The 26,504-nt window shown below is 45.3% G+C and overlaps 6 protein-coding genes across 10 annotated transcripts; 1 reads left to right on the forward strand and 5 right to left on the reverse strand.

The window, feature by feature from the left end:
* Positions 1-791: 791 nt before the first annotated feature.
* On the reverse strand, positions 792-2,231 carry LOC143003983 (protein S100-A6-like). Its single transcript, XM_076154800.1, has 3 exons — positions 1,972-2,231; positions 1,134-1,264; positions 792-1,006 (listed from the first exon to the last, which is right to left on the reverse strand). The coding sequence occupies exons 1-3, from the start codon at positions 2,159-2,161 to the stop codon at positions 872-874; spliced, it is 456 nt and encodes a 151-aa protein (XP_076010915.1). The 5' UTR covers positions 2,162-2,231; the 3' UTR covers positions 792-871.
* Positions 2,232-5,429: 3,198 nt separating this feature from the next.
* On the reverse strand, positions 5,430-6,712 carry s100w (S100 calcium binding protein W). Its single transcript, XM_076154590.1, has 3 exons — positions 6,551-6,712; positions 6,004-6,161; positions 5,430-5,888 (listed from the first exon to the last, which is right to left on the reverse strand). Exons 2-3 carry the CDS (start codon positions 6,151-6,153, stop codon positions 5,706-5,708), a joined length of 333 nt encoding a protein of 110 aa, XP_076010705.1. The 5' UTR covers positions 6,154-6,161; positions 6,551-6,712; the 3' UTR covers positions 5,430-5,705.
* A 2,906-nt stretch (positions 6,713-9,618) lies between these two features.
* LOC143003939 (protein S100-A1-like) lies at positions 9,619-11,065 on the reverse strand. 2 transcript variants are annotated; one of them, XM_076154742.1, is made up of 3 exons: positions 10,910-11,065; positions 9,951-10,114; positions 9,619-9,847 (listed from the first exon to the last, which is right to left on the reverse strand). In XM_076154742.1, exons 2-3 carry the CDS (start codon positions 10,095-10,097, stop codon positions 9,701-9,703), a joined length of 294 nt encoding a protein of 97 aa, XP_076010857.1. In that variant the 5' UTR covers positions 10,098-10,114; positions 10,910-11,065; the 3' UTR covers positions 9,619-9,700. The 2 variants fall into 2 exon arrangements, with proteins under 2 accessions (XP_076010857.1, XP_076010858.1); XM_076154743.1 differs by having other exon boundaries at positions 9,951-10,099; positions 10,910-11,008.
* A 740-nt stretch (positions 11,066-11,805) lies between these two features.
* On the reverse strand, positions 11,806-14,093 carry krtcap2 (keratinocyte associated protein 2). Its single transcript, XM_076154741.1, has 5 exons — positions 13,956-14,093; positions 12,818-12,972; positions 12,611-12,674; positions 12,412-12,478; positions 11,806-12,295 (listed from the first exon to the last, which is right to left on the reverse strand). Exons 1-5 carry the CDS (start codon positions 13,957-13,959, stop codon positions 12,175-12,177), a joined length of 411 nt encoding a protein of 136 aa, XP_076010856.1. The 5' UTR covers positions 13,960-14,093; the 3' UTR covers positions 11,806-12,174.
* A 134-nt stretch (positions 14,094-14,227) lies between these two features.
* Positions 14,228-16,003, reverse strand: LOC143003947 (transmembrane protein 107-like). Of its 4 annotated transcripts, none has more exons than XR_012963913.1 (6): positions 15,574-15,918; positions 15,368-15,435; positions 15,096-15,196; positions 14,744-14,840; positions 14,386-14,508; positions 14,228-14,296 (listed from the first exon to the last, which is right to left on the reverse strand). XR_012963913.1 is itself a non-coding variant. In XM_076154755.1 (6 exons), the coding sequence occupies exons 2-6, from the start codon at positions 15,658-15,660 to the stop codon at positions 14,439-14,441; spliced, it is 423 nt and encodes a 140-aa protein (XP_076010870.1). In that variant the 5' UTR covers positions 15,661-15,665; positions 15,925-16,003; the 3' UTR covers positions 14,380-14,438. The 4 variants fall into 4 exon arrangements, 3 of the variants coding, with proteins under 3 accessions (XP_076010870.1, XP_076010869.1, XP_076010868.1); XM_076154755.1 differs by lacking the exon at positions 14,228-14,296 and adding an exon at positions 15,925-16,003 and having other exon boundaries at positions 14,380-14,508; positions 15,574-15,665; XM_076154754.1 differs by lacking the exons at positions 14,228-14,296; positions 14,744-14,840 and adding an exon at positions 14,599-14,695 and having other exon boundaries at positions 14,380-14,508.
* Positions 16,004-16,622: 619 nt separating this feature from the next.
* Positions 16,623-24,630, forward strand: trim46a (tripartite motif containing 46a). The gene is made up of 12 exons (XM_076154592.1): positions 16,623-16,798; positions 17,587-17,848; positions 18,285-18,435; positions 19,266-19,464; positions 19,541-19,687; positions 19,838-19,933; positions 20,672-20,925; positions 21,086-21,207; positions 21,299-21,628; positions 22,221-22,450; positions 22,567-22,634; positions 22,806-24,630. The coding sequence occupies exons 1-12, from the start codon at positions 16,739-16,741 to the stop codon at positions 23,251-23,253; spliced, it is 2,367 nt and encodes a 788-aa protein (XP_076010707.1). The 5' UTR covers positions 16,623-16,738; the 3' UTR covers positions 23,254-24,630.
* Positions 24,631-26,504: the final 1,874 nt, after the last annotated feature.

Below are 26,504 nucleotides of genomic sequence, written 5' to 3' on the forward strand. Positions count from 1 at the left end.
AATCTCTACAGACTGCATCACTCTCAACGTCCACACACTGAGTGGCGCTTGTCTATATATTTAATTTCATAGGCTAAATGACTGCAGCTACAAGAGAACCGGAAAATATGTCCAGTATGTTAAAAAACACCAGGGGGCAGCATTGGAAAGAGTACATCAAGACCTTTGTGGTACAGTAGATAACCTGTTCTCCAAGGTGAACATGGAGGTATAACTGGCACCTGCATGTAAAATTACTGGATTACCTGTGTAGGTACCATGGAACACATTTACCCACAAACAGCGTTGGTTCTGTTGTCAGGGTCTGTTTAAAGTATAAATCAGTATATATCATTTTACCACCGCATTCTTACAGTGTGACATACAAATCCTCACCACTGGAGGCCTTGGAGACTGTCAACACTCCACAATGTATATATATTCTATGATTTTCATCTCTTTTAATGAGGAATGTGTTCGCACGCAAACGCAGATCCATCAAGTAAACATCCGCATGAGCTGTTTGTACACAGACACTGTATTTAATATTCATGTTCATCTTCTTAAAATGCCCAAGAATAAGACATTTTATATGTGAATCTAACGGTTATAATCTGATAATCCCACGAGATCAGGCATGGAATAAAATTATGCAAATTTTTATACACTAAAATATAATCCATCCATACAGAATATGTACAATATAGTATTTACCAGATTAATAATCCGCCCGTAATAATAACAAACACAAACACAAACACAAACCCACATATAAACTGTATTTTTTCAAATGTTATTTTATTTTTTATGTATTTAATGTTTAATTTCACAGGCACTTTCTGCAGTCGTTGAAGCATCTCATTCTTGTAAGAAACAATATGGATGTTGTTTTTTAAAGGGAATCATTGTTGATCATGGCGAGGCTGACCACAAAGAGGACATACTCCTTGAAATCAACAAGACCATCGCCGTTGTCGTCCAACATGGCCATGAATTTCGTCACCTCTTCTTTTTCTTTTTGCTTTATCTGAATATTTGCATGAGACAAAGAGAAAACTCAAAGTAGGAGCTGTGAGCAGACTCTTAACAACAGTGAGCTTGAAAGTGAGATTCCCTGCTGCTTGTCGTGCCGGCATTGCATCTATTTTACTCACGTTAAATTCCTTTTGGAGCAACTCAGAAAGTTCCTTCCTGCTCAGGGTCTTGCTGTCGTTGTCTTTTCCAGCGTATTTGTCAAAGACAGACTGGAGCAAAAATATAGCCTGATTGAGATCTGACATGGTAGCTATAGGAGAAGACAGAGAGAAGACTCATAGCTTAGACGTAAACAAAAATAATGCCAATATCAAATGTCAAAACTTAGATGTCAGCATTGTTGATTGATTTATCTGTTTAGACATGCAGAAGAGTTACATTTCCTTCTTCGAATTGTAAGCCGTTGCTCTGGAACACAAGCACTTAACAGGGCATAAAGGGATGAACATCTTGTTTTAGGCCAAAACAGCAATTTCCATTCTCTGCATGTCTCCTAGTATCTACTCTCTCTCCCGTTCTTTCATTGTTGTGACCACAGTGGTGTGAAACAAGAGATGAGACGAGACGGCGGCACAGCAGAGGCTCACAGATGGAGGTAAATACGGCAGGTCGATGCGAGAGGCAGGTTTTGATTTTCCATTCTTCTCTCCATCTCAGGTCTCAGTCTAGTGGCATCCCTGCTTGCTGCTGCCCTCATTCTGACCTCCTCTCAGTTTGACCAATCACCTGTATGTCTGCACTGCTATAATAGTCACGCTTCAGTTCGTTTCTACAGCTGCTATAAGGTTTCCAGGTGAAGTGTAAAAAAAAGCTCCTCCAGTGAGACTAACAAACTTGTATTATTTTGGACGGGAGGATATTTAATAACATCTCATTCTACATGTCTAAACAAATTCTTTATGTAACAATCCTATATCTTGACATATTTAAAAAATAAATAAAAATGTTCCCACTTACCAAAGCTGTATGACTGATGATGACTGGCTGAGGAGAAGGAGGAAGAGGAAAAATTGTGCAGGAGAGACGGAGACACAAAACTACTTATATATATATACAGGAGAGGATGACACACCCTTAATCCATCCCCTCTTTCTTTCTTTCTTTCTTTCTTTCTTTCTTTCTTTCTTTCTTTCTTTCTTTCTTTCATATACTATGTCCCATTGAAACTCTGATAACCTCTAAACCCTCTTTTATTTTGATAGCCTTTGTCCTAAACATGGAAACATGATCAAACAAAATCAGATCTAATCCTCAAGTCAATGCTTTGGACTCTTATTTACTGAGTTCTTCTAGCTTAATCAAAACATCTGCAGTAGTTCAACAGACCCACTTGTGTGAGACAGTTGAGTTCATTAAACTGTAGTTTCTGGCCTGTGCTTTGGTTGATTACCTCCCTGGAAAGGAATGGGAGGTCAGAAAGTGGAATTGATGTCAGTTGGCTATAGTTTGGTTTACAAAAGAGAGAAGCTATTACCACAAAGAAACAATGAGTTACCGTTGGACACAAGGAAATATGAGACCCACAGGGTACCTATGGTTTCTATGTTTTCATGTGCATCTCTCTCTCTCTCTCTCTCTCTCTCTCTCTCTCTCTGTGCTTCTCACGCATTCTTTCACAATAAGCTCAGGGGTTGTTAGCTAGACTATAATATGTGTTATACCCTTACTTGTGTGTGCTATTTCATAGTGATTTTCACATTATTGCACTCCACACACCAAATTAGAGATGATATACGAGTGTTACATAATGTACTTGAGCTGCTTTTGTTTGGTTGTTGCATTTGGAGACCTTGAAAGCGGAGGCTGATACACCTGAATTGATGCTCAGCTGGATCACAGTGACTCAATGAGTTTGGCCCAAAGGTTATGTGACAGTGTAATGAAACCCAGCCAGCCGTGAGCAGAAAACACTTTACAAAGATGGAATTCATTGAAGAACTTTTGTATTAGGTTGCATTTCATTGCACAAGGGTCTAATGTCTAATTTACAGTCTACTGCATACAAACTGCTGTCCTTGGTGAATAAGCATTGTCATCTCTGACATCTTTATGGAATTAAACATAACATAGAAATAAAGTTTATAGCCCCTTTAATCACACAATATTGTTATTTCAGGTTTCAAATTGCATATTAATGTAACCAGGATGAGATGAAATGTTATTATGTTGAGACTGTGGTTGCAGAGTTATTGTATAATATTGTCAAAAACAATTATGAACACTCCTCTACAGCTGATTCAGACAAACCAAGCTGTGTCTGTGCTGCACTTACTGCCTCTCGTATTCCCTCTCTGTGTTCTTTCCTCTCACACCAGGCAACCGTGAGTGTTATAACGACTCTTTTAAGTCACATGATCACTTCCTGATGCCAGCCAATCCAGCTCCATTCTGTCCCTTCACTCCCACTCATTGTTCTGTCTTCCAAAGATTAGGAAGGAAGGACAGAAGGATTATTCACAATTGTTTTTGCTTCTAGTGCATCATAAATAAAATGCTGGAGGTTTGACCTCATTCCAAGTTCACGATGATGAACATTAGTTTGTGCACTGCTCAGGGGTTAACGTCATTCATGCAGGCAGCCTCTGTGAGAACTTTCATCTCTATTTCCTTCTTTTTCCTATTCATCTTCATCTACTTTTGACATTCCGACTTGTGTGTATTGTATCATTCTGATTCTGTGCTCATTGTGGGAGCAAACAACCTCACTTTTCTGTGCTGAAGAACTGCACACCTACCTCCTTACCATCATTCATGGGCACATCTCCTGTGGTTAGATGATTACTCAGCACTTTTCCACCTGCTCTGCCTTAGATTCAAGCAAAGGATCTTGGTTTCCAGTGGAGTGCAGTGCTAATGCTTCTATGATGGCTTTCCACATGCCCAGTAGTGCACATTATCATTTTTACAATCAGTGAGAATTGATGCATGGCCTTCCAGTCCACTGAAGGACACAGCTTCATGAAAGTCAGAGAGAAAGTCATGAGAAAGTTCTGTGTCTTATCTGATTGGATTGCATCAGCGATTTGTAAATCCATCGGTTCAGTGGATTAGACCACAGAATGTCAACACTATAACCTCAGGGGGGATTTATGGGCCTGAGCTAGATTCAGGAGGAGCTGAGAACAGAGAGGGACTGAGGGTGAAAGTCCAAGGGTCCTTCTTCATCACTGAATCACAGTGTCTGCAGTGTTACACAACATTTGGACTGTGCAGTGTCCTTGAACTACAGGATAATGTCTCTCTCTCTATATATATTGTCTCACTGAAATATATTCATTGTGTTTCCCCCCCAACTTGTAATGTAATCATGGCGAGTTTATGGGTGAAATTTGATTAGGCAATAAATTCATGTACATCAGTTTACACTTTGTTGTTTACGATGCAGATTTGATTTCAAACTAATGGAACTAATCTATCTTGTTTAGCTGACTACAAAAACAGGAAATAGGATTTAGGATATGTTAGTCATGTAGTAAATTCATATTAGGGTATAAACTGCAGTATAATTTGAGTTTATGATGTTTTATGTGCTGTAGCCACTTTTTATTGATCAACTTTTCATGCTAATCTGGGGCAAACACATATTTTCCCAAAAGCATGGACGCAGTATTGACTGTGCAGTTCAGCTCCCGTACAGCCAAAGTTAGGCCTCTATTATTCTTGGCTATCATTCATGATGTCAATCTACAGCACCAGCAGAGGTTTGAACACTAACTAGCTAAGCCGCTTAGAATAACAAAAGTGCATTGCAGGGCAGGGAAGAGGAGAAAAAAGGAGCAGCACAACTGTCATCTGGAATGTCTGTGAGTTAACCCTTTGTGGGATACAACGGAGGTCAATCACTAAAGCCCATATTGGAGACTGCAGGGATGAGTGAGCTAATGGAAACCCAGTGGACTCTCTCTGCACCTGGTGACCTAACAGTGACCTGAAGGACAAGGTCAACTCTGACTCGGGTTGGCCCGTCTCAAATGCCTATCTGAGATTTAGAGGTTGTTACGCCAAAGATTGCAGAAAGAGAGAGAAACAGGATTTAAATCACCAATTTCTTTTGATGTTCTGAATGTTGCATATTCACTGAACCATCCATTCATCTTGCACGAAGCTCTGACTGAAGAGAGCTTAGACCAGGTGTCATCTGGCAACTCACTGACGGATTCAGACAGGCGGCGCTTTCAGACAAATAGGGCGGTTTCACACATACACGGGGACAAAGAAAGAGAGAGAGAGAGAGAGAGAGAGAGAGAGAGAGAGAGGGAGAGAGAGAGACCAGGAGGGACACAACAGAGCAGACGTGTCCATTAGCAGAGACGCTGACAGTGACATGTGAACACAGTGGGCGACGTGCTGAATGTTTGATGAGCCATCGCTTGCTTCAATCCAAAGTGGTGGTAAAGAACAGATACACACAAAGCTTCTTATTACATCATATTTATTGATTATTGGTCAGCAGTGCATTTGCAGCAAGTACATTTCAAAACCAATTTATTGAGGAACGATGACAAATTATTATTGCACTCTGGAGATGAAAGTGAAGTAAAGGCAGAACTGAGCTCTATTATATGTGCAAATAAAACAAGTACCTTCAAACCAATCTGTACGTTCCTGCATGTCTGTTATGAAGCCATGGAGAATTTTTGAGCGAACACCACAAAGCTACCAACTCCACCTGAGCAACAGATTTTGGATACTTAATCGTCCTTTTTGACTTCTTCCCTCCCTTTCCCCTTCTTGCCACCCTTGCCCGTCGTCTTGTAGTAACATTTCGCCAGGTGGCTCAAACACCTGGAGAACTCACGGAAGTTGATCTTGTCATCGTGGTTCTTGTCCATATCGTTCATGGCCTCCTCGATGTCATCTGTGCTGATTCCATCCTGGAGAAACACACGAACACACACACGGTGAAGGAGATGCAGAATCACATGTGAGTGTTGTGTGTGTATATGTTGGTGTTGTGTGTGTTTGCTGTGGCGTTACTGAGTCTCTCACTTTCAACTTGGGGCTCTGAATCTCCGTCTGCAACAGCTTCTTGAAGTCTTCTTTGCTTACTTGCGGGTCCTTGCTGGATGTATCTGCATACTCCAGAAATATATCCACCATTTCTGTGATGATCTTCTCTACACGAGTCGCCTCTGCCATGTCTGTAGCTGCAGAGAACAGAGGAACTCTAATTAATCCATATTTAGAAAAATCAAAATCAAAAGTCTTCAAAATGTCTGCAACAAACATGGATAGATGAAGAGAACAAGATGCTGGAAAGAACTTTGTACACAAGCCCTGTGGAGTCTCTTCACGTAGCTCGAGACGGGGGCTCCAAATCAACATTGTTACTATATTATGAGTGACCTGATTGCAGGAGCATGAATCAAATATCTTCAGACTTCTGTCGAGCCTTAAATGTAACACGTTGTTGTCTCTCTCGCACGTTTCAGGCTCTCTTAGCTTCAGTTTAACTTTCTGGAAATCATTTTGGAAGTCATTTCCCCCACAAAAACCCAACCGCCCCCTCCCCCCATCATCTTCCAACTGTACTCACCGCAGAGTGGATGTGATGGTTCACCAGGTCAAGAAAGGTCAGAGGGCGTCTGTGCGTCTGTGCCTCCAGCAGCTGTAGCTCCCAGATGCGACTGATGTCAGACTGAGCGGGAATCCGTCTCTTTTAAAAGTTCACACACACTGCCTGACACACACAGTTGTCTGTGTGTGTGTGTGTGTGTGTGTGTGTGTGTGTGTGTGTGTGTGTGTGTGTGTGTGTGTGTGTGTGTGCGTGTGCGTGTGCGTGTGTGCGCGCACCCACACACACACACACACACACCCACGTTGATGATTCATGCAGTGGAAATGTGCCCCACTCCACCCACTCCGGCTTCACCCGTCTTGCTGCCACCGCTCCTTTTGCAGATATTCCTCTCCATCTCGTGTGTAAAGAAAACGTATACATATAGGCTTACAGTAAACCTCACATGCACACAGATTTGTTTGCTTTGAATCATGTGAAGGAGTAAATAAAGCGAGTGGGACTGGGGGAACTCCCTGTCTTCAGTCAGGGACCGGCTAGTCTGGTTTACTGCTGAGGGAGTCTGACAAAATAAAGCTGGAAAATTACAGAGTGCATTCCATTCCAGCCCAAAATGGAAGGTTTACTTCACAGCCCTGAGTGTGTGTGAGTGTGTCGCCATGGACACATCTGCACTTCTATCACCCTTTTTCCGCTCATGTTCTAATGTTTGTAGAGCTGTGAGAAATATGTTCACAGCCTTCATTGAGCAAGCACTCTATAATAATACAGCTTGATAATGAATTTGATAGCTGTCATGTAATGTGACCCAACCAGAGAGGATCTTTTCTTCGAAGAGACAAGCTCTGTTTGGTCCCTCACACACAGTTCATTTTCTGGCAATATCAGGGCTTAATGTGTGCTTACAAGTCTGCCGGAAATGAGACCAAATCGTGCCCGAACATGATAATGTAGCTGTTATTCACTGGCAGACGGTTACGTCATCGGCACTTTCCATGCTTCTGTTCCAACTCAGCAGAGAAAAGCAGCGTTTCCTACCCCTGCTGCTGCCTCGGCTCGCCCCCCCCCCCACCAAGCCCCTCTAACAGCTCAGTAGCTCAGTTCAAACAGTGAAGGTCCAGCCTCCTCTTCGATTTGGCCGTATTGCTTTCACCTATTGAAGACTATCATATTCTCCCAGCAGGGGAGGTGAAGGAAATGGAGACGGAGGATCGCGTGGTGCTAATCACCAAAAATGGCGTCCGTCTATCCGCACTCTGCCGCCTGGGGCTCGAGCTTTCACTGCTGGGGAGGACCTGAACCTCTGCAGCGACACATCTGACCCCATGGACGTGAACTCTTCTAGAACATGGTGATTGAGTTCATAGATGTAGAGCGTCTAGTGTTTTTGGACTTGTTTGTTTGGCCGTCTAGTCTTGGCATCAGCTGGACAGGGAGACGGAGACAAAGAGACAAAAAGAGACCTGCACCTCTAACCTCACTGATCCTGGACAAGGAAACTGGGACAAGAGGACTGTACAACAATTATCACTGGGTCAGGGCTCGGGTGTTTAAATTGTTCGTCTTTATTTGTCTCTATAATGCGTCTGCGTCTCAACCTGCGGCTCCTATTGCACACGCGACCGATGGAGGACAGAGGATCTCTTTGAGTGAAGTCCTTTGAGACGTTAAAATGATGTTTCCCATCATGTAGCGGCCCCGCATCGGCCATTTACTACCTGCCCCTCTGTTTCAATGTTTTCACAGCCTTCCCTTCTCCTTCCTCTCCGTGTCCTGTCTCTCAGGCGGGACATCCTGTGCCAGGTCCACCCAGAGCTCCATGCCAAAGCTCCAGAGCTCAGCTTCCACATAATCCCATTTTTAATAAACGGCATTAAACTCATTGAATTGAACCGCAGACTGTGCAGAGTTTGCGTGCTCTTACTGTGTTTCCTCCCACAGTCCAAACACAAACAGGTTCTGTGAACTGGAAACTCTTCATCGCCTCTGTCTGGCTCTGTCTCTGTGTACCAGCCCTGTGATAGACTGGTGCATGCTGGGAAAGGCCCCATCCCCCTGCAACCACAACCCTCCACAGGTTAGGTGGGTACAGAAGCTGCAGGGTGGAGACAGCCTAACCAGGCTTTAGAGTGTGTGTGACATCTAGTGGTGGTTCAGAGGCATTACATGACCTTCCAGGTGAGACAACAAAGACCTCTGGACAGATGGTCAACGCTTCTGTCCAGCTGAGATGTTGCTAAGTGCGAGGTTTCTTTTCCAGTTATGTTATAGCTGGTAACATGTTGGAGCAGAAGTGAGTGCTTTTGTTTCTCTGTGGTCAAACTCTCATTATTATCCCTCAGTTGTCCCGTCCTGCTGTGTGTGTGTGTACAGTATGTTCCCGTGGGTCCAGTCCAGTTCCAGGACACAGCTGGACCCAGATCTGCTGTGAGAATCAAACACACTTTCTATTCTCTTTCCACAACTCACTTAAAAACTCACACTCAGTTCCTTTATGTCCATTGGCTCCCTGTGTATAGATTCCTGAGGTCTATGTGACGCTCACATCTGGATCACACGCCTCCAGCTGTGGGCACGTACGGCTGAAAGCTAGTGAGCTAACTGTCAGGGAAGATGATTCTTTAGTTCTATTGCATAACTCATGACTTGCACACGTTTGCCACGCCCAATTCCCTGATGCCATGGAGCACACACTCACACACTCTCTCTCACACACACACACACACACACACACACGCACACACACACACACACACACACACACACACACACACACACACACACACACACACACACACACACCATATCATGAGCATTCCCACATGGAACTGATAAAACTGCGCCAAACACTGCACACTACCAAAACCGTTCCCTCCCCTTGTCAGACAGGATTTATGATCTCAGATTCCAAACATTTATCATCCCACTCAGATCATCTAAACTCACTTCACGCCCTTAGTATTATAAGAGTCTATCTGGCAAACGAGTGAAGCATCTGAACTTGAGCGTGAACATCTGGGGGCAGATAAAGGTCAGGATTATATATTTGGTGTCCAACGTTACGAGAATAAGAGAAATCAGACAAATTCCTTTTAAGTGTTTCCTTTACTTATGATTTTGGCACAATGTAATAAACTCCCATTCTTATCTCTCAGTGGTATTTGCCCCTCAATGCTTCTGCTTACGATGCAGCCGCTCACACACGGCGGAGAGGCCGGCGACGAAGCCCACAAATTCTGAAAAGTTCATCTTGTCGTCTTTGTCTCCATCCATGTCAGACATGATGTTGTCCACAATTTTGGGGTCCTTCTGGGTCTGAGGGAGAGAGAGACATTTGGAGAGATTGAGAGTGAGGAGAGCTGTAAAACCCGGACTGAGACTGAGATTGGAAGACATGTGGAAGACGAGAGATGTTTACCGCCAGGAAGCAAGGCAGCTCGTGCTTCAGCAGGTTGTGCAGCTCCTTCTTGGTCAGGTTGTTTTCATCGGAGCCTCTCTCCGCGTAACGTTTGAACACTTTGATCATCGTCTCCATGCAGGCCTCGAGTTCAGTGGGAGCAGCCATGTCTGTGGAGGAGAGGGCTGATAGAGAGAGAGAGAGAGAGAGAGAGAGAGAGAGAGAGAGAGAGGAAAAGAGGGTTTGGCTTTGTTTATTTATTTAAGATATAGGATTTTACAAAACAAAAGAAACTACTGTGTTAACTTGGGCAGAAAACTATTTTAAATTCAGAAATACCACCTTAAATAGAGTGTACTGTTTAACCATTGTTAGATTGTAACATCCCTGTTTCCAAAATGCAGTTTGCTCCAAAGCCAACACACACTCTCTCTCACTCACACACACACACACACACACACACACACACAAACTGATAGGACGGATATGGGTGTTGGTCTGAGTGGCTGCCAAAGTAAATTCTTTGACTATTTGACTCCTGCTATTTTGCTGGCTCCAGTAAACCTCCTCCTCTGGCTCCACTCTGCCTCCTCCTTTGTATTCCATCTACAACTTTTCCTAAACTTTCCTTATAATTACCTGAACTTTAAGGCGAATAAGGAAACTAAACAGAAAGGCAAGACTAGGTGTGAACCTGCAGTGGGAATGTAAACACGCACTAGTCGCGACCTGTTAGATAGCAGAGAAGCTGCGTAATGCGGCAGATATGCGCCAAAGAAAACATGAAGTGAAGCCTCGTGGAAGTAGACGAATATTGCGCTAAGGCAACTTTGTACAAAGTCAAGAATAAAGACATAAAGTTCTCGGACATTAACGACCCCGAACTCTGCCTATAAAACTAACGGTAACTTGAATCAGAAATGAATGCATAGAATGAAAAAAAAAGTCCATTAAAGGATAAACAATCAGGTTGAACTCACCGGACTGGAATGAGCAGCTGAGCGTGATGGTTTAGAGAAGAGCGGAGAGACTTCCAGAAAGTTTATTCTACACTTTATAGCCTGTGGGAGACGCCCATGAGATGAGAGGAGGAGGGGGGAGAGAGAGAGAGAGAGAGAGAGAGAGAGAGAGAGAGAGAGAGAGAGAGAGAGAGAGAGAGAGAGAGAGATCTAATAAATCACATTTTATCGGAATTCCAGACAATCTGTGTGTTTGCTTTGATTTAATCCTAGTTTAAAGCCCACAGTAGCTTCAATCTGGACAAAGGACAAAGGACATCAAACCCCCGAAGCCTCTTTGTGGAGATAATGAAAGAAGTCATTGTTTGAGTAAGGAACACGTTTCTTGGTTCTTATCTCAGCGAATGCTTGTGAGCGGCTGGACTGCGACACACGAGAGAGAAGATCTCTGAAAAGGGGAGAAGCGTGTTTATTTACTAAAAGACGATTAAGAACAGAAAGGACGCAGAAGTCGACATTCGGCAGAGAGAGAATGGGGGAGAGGGAGAGGGAAAGAGAGAGAAAGAATGAGGACGAGAGGGAGAGAATGACGGAGATGAAGGTGTGGCACACCGGGTCCAGGTGTGGCTCATGGTGTGATGAGTGATGACCGTCCGCCCTCACCCGGATCCTGCAACAACGAAGACGCAACAAGCAACAAAACCGACCACAGTGACGCTTTGTCGAGCTAGCTTCTAGCTGCTCAACTAGCATGTTAGAAATATTGGTATTAAACATACAGAACAATTGACTTGGATGTAACTTACTGGAAGCGTAAAAAAAATGAACAGATTTATCTTGTTGAATCCATTTAAGTCCTAATTTTGATATTACTTTTAATATTTCAACTTCCTTCCAGAGACGAACAGACAAACACATTCTGAGTCTTTCAATTGATTTAATTACAAAGAGTTCAACACAAACATGGCACTTTTGATGAGATGACATATAAAAAAAACAGCTTTGAGGATTGAATGAATCTGGTGGCAAACAGTCAGAAACAAGTGCTGAGCCAAATGTTCACATAGGAATGTTTTAAGCTTTCAGATATTCATACGTTCTTATACTTGCCAGAGACATCAAAGAGATACGTTAACTGTATCTCCAGTCTACTACAGCCAATTACCAAACAAACAAAGGGGTAGAAAAAGCCTAACTTTCAAATCATAAAACAAAGTAATGATGATTGTGCCTAAATTCAGACCTAATGTGTGTGTTTCTCTGGCTAACTGGAACCAAGACACGCATTAGTTCTTCCTTTTGCTTTTGCTGGTGGCCTTGGCCGGTGTTACAGCAGGAACAGCAGCTTGGTAGAGAGCCGCCGACACTTTGTTGATGTAGTAAAGGGCGAAGAGGGAGAAGATCAGGCTAGAGGGAAAGGACAGGGCGGAGATTAGGCAACAAAAAACTAATAAAACAGAGAGGTGATTGACAGTGTTGTCTCTTACAGCAGTGTGTTTAGCTGCACATACACTGTTACTCACCATGTAGTCACGCAGACTCTGTGCACCAGACCAGAGGCAAACAGGGACAGACACAGGCACACCAGGACTACAAAAGGGGAGGATGTATAATTAGGCGCATAATATAAGATGAAATTGAACAAGATATGTTGTGGTACCTGCACATTTAACGTTTACAGTTCACATGTTTGCATGTTTTGTCTCGGTAGTTGGCACTTACTCTCTGGGAATATCTTGGCTTGGAATCCCTTCCCGAAAACCAGGTTTTCCAGATTATTAAATGCCTGAAGATGAAGTCAAGGTTGTGAACAATTTCCAATTATCCCTGTGGGTTTAACTGTATACAACAGAATTATCACACAATCCTGTAGCTTCATCAGCAAGGAATCTGAGAGCAGTTGGACTTGTGCTGCTGATGAAAGGATACAGTGAGAGAGCAGATGAACAGAACAGAGCCCAGGAAGCCTCCCAGGATGGTGAGCCACTCTGTGGAGCCCAGCTGCTTACTGAACATCTGCATCCCAGCAAAGACCAGCACGGACAGCAGGCTGGACAGCACCAGGGACGTGCCTGTGTTCACTGCTGCAAAGGGTCAGAGTCAGACAGGACAGAGTCAGGACAAGAGAAGACAGAGTCAGGACAGGAGAGAGTCAGGACAAGAGAGAGTGAGGACAGGAGAGAGTCAGGAACAAGAGAGAGAGGGGACAGAAGTGAGTCAGGAACAGGAGAGGTCAGGAGGGAGTCAGGACAGGAGAGAGTTAGGACAGGACAGGAGAGAGTCAGGACAGGGGAGGACAGAGGAGAGTCAAAACAGGACAATGTGGTAGGATGTTCAGAGCAGGAAGGCAAGGTGAGGCTATTTACATTACAGGTGCATTCATGAAATCGGTTAACTGACAAGTTACAAATGGTAAAGGGTGGTAAATAATACAGAAATAAAGTACTCTATACAACACTTTTTATGAAACAAGTCTTGTGCACTTTATTTGCTGGGACAATCCATCGGACTCCATTCGCGCAGTTAGATCTTCTATATGTAAATATACTATATGAAACATTTAGCTCAAATGATAACAGTACAGAGCGAACTTGTGGTCGCTTGTTTGACTTTACAGTGATTAGCCTGCGACGAATGGCCTGATTACTTTGACCTGCGGACGATGCACTTTACTATGACTAAAATTACTTAAAATAATAAAATGTCAACTCAGTAACGCATTTGGGTCACAGATTTACACTCATTCGGCTTCTTTCATTTTACGCCACGTCAGTGTTCCCACATCTATGGTTCCGGCATGTAGCCACTGTTAGCTGCAAACACTGGTTTCTATAACTCAGACAACCTGCATCCAGATCAAATCCTGCTTAAGTCACCTCCTAACCCATTTTGTATTACAGAGGGCGAAACATATATCTTTACTGCCATGAACTGTCCAATCTTACACATTTATACACATTAGCTCGTTAGCTTGAGCGCAGTTCTGGACTTTAATCTTACACAATATTTACTCGTGAACCTGATTTGTAAACGGATTTAGGAGGTGGTGTCATCAGAACATACATACCCATGATTCCAGGTGATCGTAGTGTTCGTAGTAATTAAATGGAGGTAATTTAGGTTGGAATCCGTTGCGGCAGCGACACTTTCTGGCTCTAGGAACTAAAACGTAAACACCCGGACCATATTACGGGTGGGACCAGTGGGTGGGGCTTAGCGATCTGAGCGAACAGACGTGTAAATAATGAACAAAGTAGATGATAAGACTCGAACACAGAGCACAGAACAATAATGAGATGACAGTTTATTGTAGTAAAAATACAAAATTTATTTGAAATGACTATGAGCAACATTTACTTTCACTGAAAAACTTTTACACACATTCATTCCAAACAAACCAACAGAAACCTGTAAAAAAAAGTATAAACAGTGACAGATCATTTTACTTTTCCAGACTATAATAATTACAGACAACCTGTACACTCTGTGGATCGTACCAAAGTCCAGCTGGTTTTACAAAGTAGTATTTCATTTCAAAAGAAGAATTCTCTTATAATGGCTTTTTCTTCAGTCCAAAAACGGCAATGAACAGAAGAATCTCCATGACTGTAGGCAGCACACTGCAGGGAGACAGAAAGGACATTACACATCACAGTGCAAACAGACACACCAGCACACACACACACACACACACACACACACACACCAACCTGCAGATGGCAAAAATAACCCAATACGTCCAGCATTCCCACTTCTCAAACACAAAGAAAGACAAGGAGACGGAGGCGCCACAGTGGACGGCCAGAGCTGAAAGACGTCTGTCAGGGAAACATGGGGACTCATATGAACACTGACCTGCAGAGGGCAAAGATCCACCAGTAGATGTCACACTGCCACTGCTCAAACAGAAAGAAAAGTAGAGCTACTGAGGCACACGCGTGGACTCCTGTTGCTATTGACGATGAATATACAGGAGTTTGAAGTCATGGAATCACAACTGAAGACTAGATTGGTCTTGTAAAGTCACACCTACTCTGCTTTGATGCTAAAGATGAACAGCTTTGATCATTTTCCTTTTTTTATCCGCACTGGACGTGATGTTAGATAAGACAAATTTAATTACAGAGGCGATATGAATTTTGCTTCAGTGACATCATCAGTGACCTTCTGATGGGTGTGAGGTACCGGTGTGGGTGTGAAAGGATACACAGGAGACCCTGGCTGCTGTTAAACATGGAGGCGCCTGAGAAGAATCCAGCAAACTCTATAGCAAAGAGGCCCAGTGTGACCGCTAACGCCACCACCAACCTGAGACACAGAGGAGGAGGAGAGAGAGAGAGAGATGAGCTTAGAAGAATTATACATCACTGCTGTTTGTTCTTCTCTGTGATCCCTATATGGATGCTCGGGTCAAACTGAGGTCCCTCATCTAAGTTCCTTGTCCAAATACTGTGTGTGTGTGTGTTTCAAAGATCGTACTTTTTGTCTTCTTCATTATATTGCTCTTGTGTGAAGTCCAAAGGCAAACAGGCCTTCACGTTGTTTTCCTGTTCAACAACAAAAACATAATTACACCCGATAAATGTTCATGTTAACAGTAACAATACACAGCAGATAGAGGATATTAAAATATAAACACAATAGCAGACTTTACAGTTGATCAGGGTTTACAGTAAAGCTTTTACCCTGGACCAGAAGATGGTGATGACGATGACCAGGTGCGCTGTGATGGTGAGGAACCGCGCTGGGACTAGGCTGCTGACCGGAGACATGGCGCCTTATGACCCGAGACCAACAACAACAACACCGAGCACCCAAATGAGACACTAAACTATTAAACAACACGCAACTTATCCCGCTAAACTAATTTAGCGTCAGTGTGTCACAGTTATATGCCGATATCCGAGTATGAACGGAAACAACAACTGAAATCGTGTAAGTTGATCGTTGTATCGATGAATATTGATTACACGCGCAGACGCTTTGCTCTGTTGCTACAACAATCGACGCCAGACTGTGTGTACTTTATTACTGACCGGGTTGTGCAAGTGACGTACAAGAGTTCCGGACACGGACAACAATTGGGAGCGGACTTTGTTGTTCTCGTTCTTCTTCTTCGTGTCTGTCGAGCAAAGACTCATTACTACCCTTTTATTACGCATTCAATCCTTCATTTATGACATAAATAATTCCTCACGGATTCCTCACGATGTTGTTATTAAAATCTTGAATTCCTTTTCCATTTTTAGTCTTTACTCACCATATCTGCTCAAATAACATTAACTGTTCGTGACTCCGTCTCTGTCTTTTTCATGCAATACCGCCATCTAGTGGCAGTGCAGGCAACTGGGCCACAATCAATCTTTCATACTGCTTTTGAGGAATTTGTACACAATGTACAAAAATATCGAATGACACTGAACATTTGAGTTGCTATAGGTAAATTAAAACATGAATCTGATCAATAAAACAATCCTTACCGAACAAGTGTGTGTGTACAGATCACACAGCAGGCAGGATCCCAATTGCAGGTGTATTATATTTTATTTTACATAGCAAAGATGTTACTGTATAAAGTCAGATGTGGTCGGTGTAACTATCACTATAACATAATAATCGTGGCGTGTTTTTGTTGGGCGTTGCGGCTGTGATATAACCTAAATCAGACTCCCCCTCCACCCCCGTCCTGAAGCTCCGGCTCTCGTCATCTTTCAGACAAACGGCCCATATAGCGTGTGCGCCACAGCGGCTATCACACAGATCAGACACAGCGGACCTGCTGGACCTGTTCACCAGTCTGGGTTCACCCATGCAGGAGCGGATCTAATCGGCGTATCTCATTGTGAAGACATGGCAGAAGCGGAGTTACAAACCTTTACCTCTATCATGGACGCGTTGGTGCGCATTAGTGTAAGTATGTCGCTCGTTATCATCTCTTTTTTCCGATCATATTAAGAATTGTCCACATTTTCTTGTAACGACCATCTTTTCAGTTCATCCCATAATAGTTTGCAGTATTGATCCCATATCAATGTGCAGCCATTCAGGAACGTGACACAATTATTTGAAACATTTTGTCATCTAGCAAACGAAAGAGAGCTGCTTTGCTTTTCCGTAAACGTCCAACACAAATCACGTGACAAATAAAAGGAAGATTGCCTACAGGATGCACATGTCTTTAAAGCTAAAGCAGCACAGATGAAATACAATCCATCTTTAAAATACACCGGCTATGCACTGGCTAACAGTAGCTACATATGCTTCTGGGCCACAAGCCATGAGAAGGCAGAGGAGATGCTTGTTGTCATAGAAACGTGATGCAGTTTTGCAGCTGCAGCCCTGGACTGTGGCCTCGTTCAGCAACGCACATGAAGAAGTAACCGAAACCTACATTTATTTCCTCCTTTACAAAGGAAAAGCCTTCAGTCAGGCAGCAGCAGGGTTCAACCTGCCCAGGCCTGCTGACCTCGATCTGGATCAGAACACTAACAGGCAGAGAGATGAAATCAGAGGGTTCTGTTCCTGATGTAGGAGGGGAACTGACTAACACCTGGTTATTTATAGATCCTTCACATCTGCCCTCTCTGTGCTCTGCAACATCAAAACTTAACCAGCGTCTGCAGAGCCTCTCAATCCTGACTCCTACACATCACATGACCTCCTCTCCTCTCCTCTCCTCTCCTCTCCTCTCCTCTCAGTCCAACATGAAGAGCATGGAGGTGGAGCTGCATTGTCCGGTGTGCGATGAGATGGTGAAGCAGCCTGTCCTGTTGCCGTGCCAGCACAGTGTGTGTCTGCTGTGTGCGGCGGAGGTGTTGGTACAGAGAGGCTACCCTCCTCCTGACCTCCCCCCTGAGCCCAACTCACCTGCCAACACCCCCAACACACGCTCCCCACGCCACCCACGCAGACCAACTACGCCCAGGACCCCCGAGCGTCTGGACCGGGTCCTCAGAACAGGTGGAGGAAGGATGATATGTGGATTATGCAAAGTGTGTGTGTGTGTGTGTGTGTGTGTGTTATACTTTGAGGTATCAGGTCTGTCCATAGGTGATTGTTTTAAGTAACTATAAGTGTGAGTGTGAATCTTGCTTGAGGAAATGTGAACATCAGGATTCACATAAGACTCCTAAGTGATCCAGAGTGATATCATAGAATTTGCAATGGTGACATCACTGTCTCCTGAGCGCCTCAGATTCATGGCTCATCCAGCTGACACATCAGTATCCCAGTATACTTTCCCTCTAACCCGCCCCCTTCTATCCGTCCTACGTCTGATCTCTCCTTCACACCTTTCGTCCTACACGCTGTCACTTTCTTCTCTTTCATGTCACCCACTCACTCTCTTCCTCTCTCCTCTCCTCTCCTCCTCTTCCTCCTCACATCCTTCGCCCAGTGTGCGGTACGTACCCGGGGCGGAGGCGAAGGGATGTGGTCCCTCCCCCCATGCTGTTCCCCTGTCCGTCCTGTCAGCAGGATGTGGAGCTGGGAGAGAGAGGCCTGACAGACTGCCTGCGCAACCTCACCCTGGAGCGCATAGTGGAGAGGTATACACACACACACACACGTCGACATAGAGCAGACGCATATGGTTTACTTTTTCCTTTCTCAGTATGTCTCATCATCATCTTACCAGCAGAATGAAATCAAAAAGATGCAGTAATCAGGGCTTTGAGCTTCTTTACATTGACAGAAAAGAGCCGGAATAAGCAAACAGAGGGTTAAGTCGATACGCTGCCTCATCCACCAGACAGGAAATCATTAGCTGGAAGGAGTTTCAATCATGGATCCGTCCTTTGCTCCTGATCCAAGACTGAGCCGACCTGTGAGCAGATTACAGACACACACACACACACACACCAAACTCCATGTGTGAAACAGGGACTCGGTGCTTAGATGCTTTAAACCAGATTTCTGTTGTTTAAGTTAGCAGAGGGAATCCCTCCGCCCTACACACACACACACACACACACACACACACACACACACACACACACACACACACACACACACACACACACACACACACACAGAGCTGTACTGTAGTGCTGAGCTGCAGAGGAACATTCCCTGATTTACACAGTGCAGGTTGATGGCTTCTAGTCAGCAGAGTGTGTTGCTGCCCAGGATGCACCAAACACACACACAGCTGCTGGAGGATCCAGGTCAGCCATCCTTTCTTTCTTTCTTTCTTTCTTTCTTTCTTTCTTTCTTTCTTTCTTTCTTTCTTTCTTTCTTTCTTTCTTTCTTTCTTTCTTTCTTCCTTCCTTCCTTCCTTCCTTCCTTCCTTCCTCCTCTCCCTTCCTTTCCTTTCCTTTCCTTTCCTTTCCTTTCCTTTCCTTTCCTTTCCTTCCTCCCTCCCTCTGTCTGCCTTTAGGTACAGGCACACAGTGAGTCTGGGCAGTGTGGCCATCATGTGTGGTTTCTGTAAGCCTCCTCAGTCACTGGACGCGACTAAAGGCTGCGCCGACTGCAAGTCCAACTTCTGCAACGAGTGTTTCAAACTGTACCACCCGTGGGGAACCCCCCGAGCCCAGCACGAGCACATCCTACCCACTAACAGCTTTCGTCCAAAGGTTAGTCTGGGTTTATGGGCATGAAATGGCTCCTTTCCTTCCTGTCTTTGTGCTTTAATCCTGTTTTGTCCCGTAGGTCCTAACCTGCACGGAGCATGAGCATGAGAGATTGCTGTGGTACTGCCGCAGCTGCCAAAAGTTGCTGTGCCCTCTGTGTAAGCTCCGCCGAGTTCACCACGGGCACAAAGTGTTGCCTATAGCACAGGCCTACCAGGCCCTCAAGGTCAGTCCCTGAGCTCCAGCCCCTCAGTAGATTGTGAATGTGTGGACAGTGCTGGGGGTGAGGAGGACCACTGGATAGAACTCCCTGGTGGTCAGCACGTTCCTGGTCCTGATGCTACCTTGAAATGTCAGCTGTGTGTTGGTCTTACAGGACAAGGTCACCAAGGAAGCCGGTTTCATCTTGGCCAATCAGGACACAGTACAGGGCCAGCTCACTCAGCTGCAAAGTGCCGTCAAGCAGGTGGAGGTGAGCTGCTGTTTCTGTGCTCAGTCGTTAAAACAACATCCAGATCTCCTTAAATGGTAAACAACAAGTCAGCCAGAGATTAATCATAAAAAAAGCACCCACACAGTAAAAATCAGCCAATCAGGCGTCATGCTGGTGCAGGTTGAAGAACAGTCCCTAGGAACTGGATCTGTCCTAGTTACTAACAGAATCTGCATGTTCCACCTTTCAGTTTGTTATCAGCCTTCATTCCTCCTCTGCAGCTGCTTTGTTTCGTTGCCATGCCAGGAAAATGAATCATGTTTCCTGTGAACCACCGAGAATTATGACACTGAACAATCAGGGGCACTTGTTTTGCTTGTGTGTAATTCATGTTGGTGGTTTGAACGCTCTGAACTTAAACTCCAGGGTCTGGTGTGTGTGTGTGTGTGCTGAAGGGACAGGTGGTCTCAGTAGGCCCTCCAGAGGCCTGGGATTGTATAACATCTTTGTACTGCACCCAAGCCGCTCACACCATCACCTCTGTGTGAGTCATTCCACATTCATCAGTCAGTCAGTTGTTTTTCTGTGTTTGGATTGCGCAATAAATCACATCCTCCCATTTACTGCTTAGGTTTTCATCACAGCCCTCATGTTTACTTCTAATTTCAGTTTTTTAATGGTCTGAATTGCTGTAAAAGCCGAGGTGGTGGACAACTTTAAGAAGGAGGAGAAGAGGGTGAAACCTCAGTAACTCAGCTTCCTCTTCTCTCTCTGTAGGCGAACAGTGACGTGGCTCAACAGCAGCTGACCCACTGCGTCCGCGAGCTGGGAGCAGCTGTAATGGAGCGTCAGGGGGCTTTGGCTCTGGCTCTGGAGGGGGCACGGAGCAGGAGGGAGGAGGCCCTGTCTGTCCAGGTGTCAGAGAGGAGAGGGCTGCTGGAGCACGAGGGCCTCATGGCGTTCACACAGGAGCTGCTGAAGGAGACGGACCCGCCGTGCTTCGTACAGGCGGCCAGAGTCACTCACAACAGGTGGAGACCCAAGAACCAGAACCACAGCGAACCCTAAAGTTAGGAGGAAGGATTTGAGTCTACAGATGAAACTCTCTCTCTCTCTCTCTCTCTCTCTCTCTCTCTCTCTCTCTCTCTCTCTCTCTCTCTCTCTCTCTGTCTCCCTCTCTCTCTCCTCCAGGCTAGTGAAGGCTATAGAGAACCTCCAGTGCTTCTCTCTCTCTGCTGATCCCTCCTTCAGGCACTTTCATCTGGATGCGTCCAAAGAGCTCAAGCTCATCAGCAGCCTACAGTTCATACGTGGTGAGTAATGGACGCCTGTGCTCTTCACGGTTAATAGTAGTTTTCTATTTCAGGTGGTTGCATCTCTCCTGTTCTCTCTCTCTCTCCGCAGCTCCACTGGCTCCCGTCATCGACACCCAGAAGACGCTGGCGTACGACCAGCTGTTCCTGTGCTGGCGCCTCCCTCAGGACTCGGCTCCGGCCTGGCACTTCTCCGTGGAGTACCAGCGGCGCTCGGGCTCGGCCGGGTCCACGTGGGGCGGCACCAGGTCGCCTAATTCTACGGCGTCCTGGCAACGGCAGAACGAAGTGAGAGGGACCAGCGCCGTGATCGAGCGGCTGCAGATGGACAGCGTGTACGTGCTGAGGGTGAGGGGATGCAACAAGGCCGGCTTTGGCGAGTACAGCGAGGAGGTTTACCTGCACACGCCGCCCGCACCCGGTGAGACACACGCATACGTACATTCAAGAAGGTTTGCGGTTAGTTTGCATGGTCAACTAAGGACGTTTTTCGGTATTTTCATTCTTCTTGCCATCGACTAATCTCAACGTTTCTTTTCTCTCCATCCCTTCATTTCCTTTGTTCCTCATCCCGTTTAGTTTCAGCTTCAGCTCCCCACTTCTCTCTCTCTGTCCCTCTCAGCCTTTTCCCTCTTCTATCTTTTCTTCTGTTCCTTTCAAAAACTTCCTCCACCGTCATCGTCTCGTGTTTCTGTATTATTCCACACAGTCAGTCGTCTCTGTCCAAAAGAAATCTCATCTGAAATACCTTCCAATCGATATCTGATGAGTTTATACAAATAGCACTTAGATGGAGTGAATCCTTTCTTCTGTTCCACGTTCTTCCATGTTTTCCTTCCATCTTTCATCTCTCCAGCACACCTTGGCTCTGTTCCCATTCAGACCGACCGTCGTTTGACTCGTTTCCTTCTTCAGAATCTAACTCCCTCCTGATTCCCTCCCTTTACTTTCCTTATTACCTCTCTTTCCCCTTCCTTCCTTCCTTCCTTCCTTCCTTGGCGTCCTCCCCTAAGTGTTGAGCTTCTCACTGGACTCTCGCTGGGGTCTTCACGCTGACAGGTTAGCTCTGGGTAAAGGTCAGACGTACGCCCGCAGCGTTCCGGGCCTCTCTCTTCTGCAGGCGGCCGACCGAACGCTCACTTCCTGTCACTTGACCTCTGACCTGCTGGTAGCCGACTTGGCGGTCACTCAAGGGAGACACTACTGGGCATGCTCAGTGGAGCCCGGCTCATACCTGGTCAAGGTGAGAGGGGGATGCATGTCACACTGTTGGCTCGTGAGATGATTTACTGAATGTGGAGCATGGAGGTGAGCTTGACCGTCTGTCCGTCTGTCTGTCTGTCCGTCTGTCTCTCTCAGGTGGGAGTGGGACAGGAGACTAAGTTACAGGAGTGGTTTCATCTCCCCCAGGACATGGCGAGTCCTCGGTAACTGTCCCCAAGTGCTGTCTAAGCTTACAGAGTCATTATCAGCTTAGAGTTTAGGTTAAATAAACAAGAGGCCTGCAGTGAACGCACGTCTGTCACACTGGCTGATAGTGATTGATATTGTGTTGTTCATCCGTCTCTCCTCCTCTCGTCTCTCTTCGTCTCCTCCAGCTGTGACCCGGACAGCGGCCATGACAGCGGGGCAGAGGACGGTCAGGACGCTCCCTCCTTCTTCTTCCTCACCATGGGCATGGGTAAGATCCTGCTTCCTCAAGGACACAGTCACAGTCAGGTCCAGGGGGACAGTCAGAGCCAAGGAGGAGCCAACTCCCACGACAGCAGCCGCGCCGCTCTGCCTCACCCTCACACCGCCCCTCTGCCCCCACGGCTGGGCGTGTGTCTGGACTGTGACAAAGGACGGGTCACCTTCTACGACGCACACTCGTTGCGCGTGCTGTGGGAGGGACACGTGGACTGTTCGGCCCCCGTGTGTCCGGCCTTCTGCTTCATTGGAGGAGGAGCGCTGCAGCTGCAGGATCTGGTGGCCAATCGGAGCGTGGACGAGCCGCCGCCACGGAGGGTAACCATCCAAACACGCGCCACAAATCTCAGTAAATGAGCTGTCAGGGCGGCAGAGGAGAGTTTGCCCGGCGTGTGCAGAGCTGAATGTGTCCCGTCAGGTCTTCATGATGAATTGCCTTGATATCTGACTGAACTGTCACTGTGACCACGGTTACATTTGTGGTTTTAATGTGAATTCTCAGATCTGATCATTAATATCCGTTGTCCTTTATTTCGCATCTGCACTTGGCCTGAAAATATCAATGTCTCCCGCGGCTGCATTTGATCGTCTCTGTGATCGCCTCACGTTTCCCTGCTCTCCCTCTCCGCCGCTTTCAAACACTCACGCTGACGACGCGGCTGAAGAGGTTTTAGTCTATGCAGAACTCTGTTGACAGGGCAACACAAACACACAACAACAACCTTTGTATCACATTAGGAGAATCTGTTTGCAATGTGGGACAAGTCTGTCATTCGTTTACACATGTTGCTTGATTTGTCCCCACATGATTGGATGACAAAGGTCGCATGCAACTAGGTGTAACTAGGATTTATAACTTATGTATATGCAGATAAATGACTTTCTCCATGTAAAAGCACCTCAGATGTACTGTATGTTTCATCTTTCTATCTTGGGGTCTAATACTTTAGAGTGGTAGAAAGTATGAAGTGTGTCTATAACGCAGAGGAGGAGGAGGAGGAGGAGGAGGAGGATGTGAGCTGACTTTGTTGTCGTGGCTCCGTCGGGACCTTTTGCGTCTCTACAGTCACAGTCGGTGTTTCATGTCGTGGCTGTTTTGCATTTCAGAGACGACTAGGTTTAGCATTTCAGGTGGATAAACACGCTCACCGGTGCGTCGACGCCTTCAGACTACAATGAGAATAAAGGGGGAAAAAAAGATTCAGAGGGATTTCAGCGTTTTACACTTTGATGAGAAATGAAAGACGGAATCAAAAGTTACAGTGAGGAGATGAATTATTGATTTATTTATGATCTCTGGCTAGACTTTACATTAAATTTGCATTGTTTAGTGCAACTGACAGTAGCTGATTGAATATATTTCATTTGAGGAATATAAGAATTCAATTATGTACCACTTTCATGTAAGAGATTGTCTATATTGTGATAATTTCAGATGACTGGCTCTGACTGTATTTTGATATACAATAACTCTGTCTCTCTGTGTGTGTCTGTGTGTCTGTGTGTGTGTGTGTGTAACGTGTGTATAATCAGAGGTCTGATTGGAGCTGTGATGCTTTGTGTTCTCTGTGTGTGTCCTCAGACGACTTGTCTAGACTTCCTTACTCGCGTCTCTCCTCACAGCACAGCACTCGAATGAACTTTAGACTGTAGCACCTCAGAAATCACAATCTCATCGTTTCAGGTGACGCACAACTGGCAGAATGTTTCTATGGTGTCATGAGAAATACAATAAATGACAATAAAAATAAGACTGTGGCACTGTTACTTTTGTGTCAAATGATAAAGAGAGCTTTCAAAGAAATCAACACTCTACCGCAGCAGAAGCACAAAGCAACATCACACACCACTTGTGTGTCCTTTGTCCTTGACATGGTTAATCCAATTTAATCCAAACCTAAAGCATCTCTTCCTGTTATAAAGTTCATTTTGGGTGTAATCCAAACAAAAAAATAAAGCTCAGGGTGGAGTCCCAACAGCAAACTTTCCCCGTCTGAACATCACGCCAACAATGACGAGGCCTCGCGTGTGTGTGTGTGTGTGTTTGTTGTGCTTTGGGTGCATGTAAGAACAAGTGTGTATTTAACCACCCGAGTGTGCCAAAGCTGCTGCGGAGAGGCGAGGGTATCGGTTTTGAGCTACAAGGTTAAACATAACAAATATTGTGTTGGTTTTCTGATGCAGGGACACACCTTAGGACACCCGAGACACAAAGACAACAATGGAGCCACAGACTCAAGAGCACAACAGCAATATTATTTATGATCACCAGACAAGAGCAAAAAGGGGGGCAGAGGGTGCATGTGAGCCTGTTAGACTGGAATTTAGACGTGTATTGATTTAACAGGCTGATATCAGTCCATCACCCAGACAAGGAAACAATAGAAGCTCTGCTGAAAGGTGAAAGAACTAAATATAGTGTGAAATATAGTGCTTATAGTGAGAGCACACAAGAGTGCTTTATTGTGTGTGTATGTGTGTGTGTGTATGCTTTGTTCATCAACAATGTGTTCTGTATGCCGCAAGAGTGTAGTGATATAAAGTCACCATTTGGGGGCGACATTGGTTTTCTTGTTCCCTTCACAGCAACAGGTTGAGTCACAGCTGCACTGACTTCTACTGTCAGATCTGTACAGACAAGTGAGATGTTACACGCACGCACGCACACACGCACCTCTGCTCATCTGGGGGAACTCCTCCCCAGGTGTGTGTGTGTGCAGTAACGTGCAGGAAACCCCCAGATTTTTTTGTGTTTTTCCAATAAACACTACCTGTATTGATGACTAACATATAATCACACACAGCCACACGCACACACACAGCCCCAGGTTGCATGATGTAAAACTGAACTCTGCTGCATCTAGATGATGATTAAAACATTTAGAGAATAAAGACATCGTCATCATCATCATCATTATCATCATCATCATCAGCGGTCAAACAGGTCCCAACTGAAGGTGAACCGGTTCCATGTTTGCTCCCTGCTCTTGTTCTCTTTGTCTTGTACTGCTAATTATCACTTATCTGGAACAAATGCAGATAAGGAGCAAAACAACTCCATTCACTGTATTATGCACACACACACACACACACACACACACACACACACACACACACACACACACACACACACACACACACACACGCCCTTGCTCACTTCTCCATATGCTTTCTCTTTCCCACTTTACTTTCTGATGTGGTGGATTTAGTGAAGGAGTTAATGATCTGTGCTGAGGATGATGAAGATGAGAAGCTGAAATCCCATAAGGTCCCAATAAGAGGAAAAAGCTCAGAGAATGGAGAAGAAAGAGCGTGTGTGCGCGTGTGTGTGTGTGTTGCTCCCCTTGCTCATATATCACAAAATAATGATTCAGATGTAATTTTTCACGTTTAAAAAACAGCTGGAGGCGTCGACCGAAGTCAGGAGCGCTGATGAGATTGTGTTTGGTGTTTGTGGCCTTCTGAGTGTCGGCTGCAGAATAAGTTACACACGTTATGAGACGTCTGCTAATGTAAGCACAGGAACCCAGTCGCCCCAAAAACAGCTGTGTCTCCTCTCTTTCCTCTCTCAAACACACACACACACACACACACGATAACACACAACT

This window comes from Genypterus blacodes, unplaced genomic scaffold (genome assembly GCF_046128005.1).
Source record: "Genypterus blacodes isolate CSIRO-AG114 ecotype Tasmania unplaced genomic scaffold, CSIRO-AGI_Gbla_v1 ptg000063l_1, whole genome shotgun sequence".
Taxonomy (NCBI): Eukaryota; Metazoa; Chordata; class Actinopteri; order Ophidiiformes; family Ophidiidae; genus Genypterus; species Genypterus blacodes.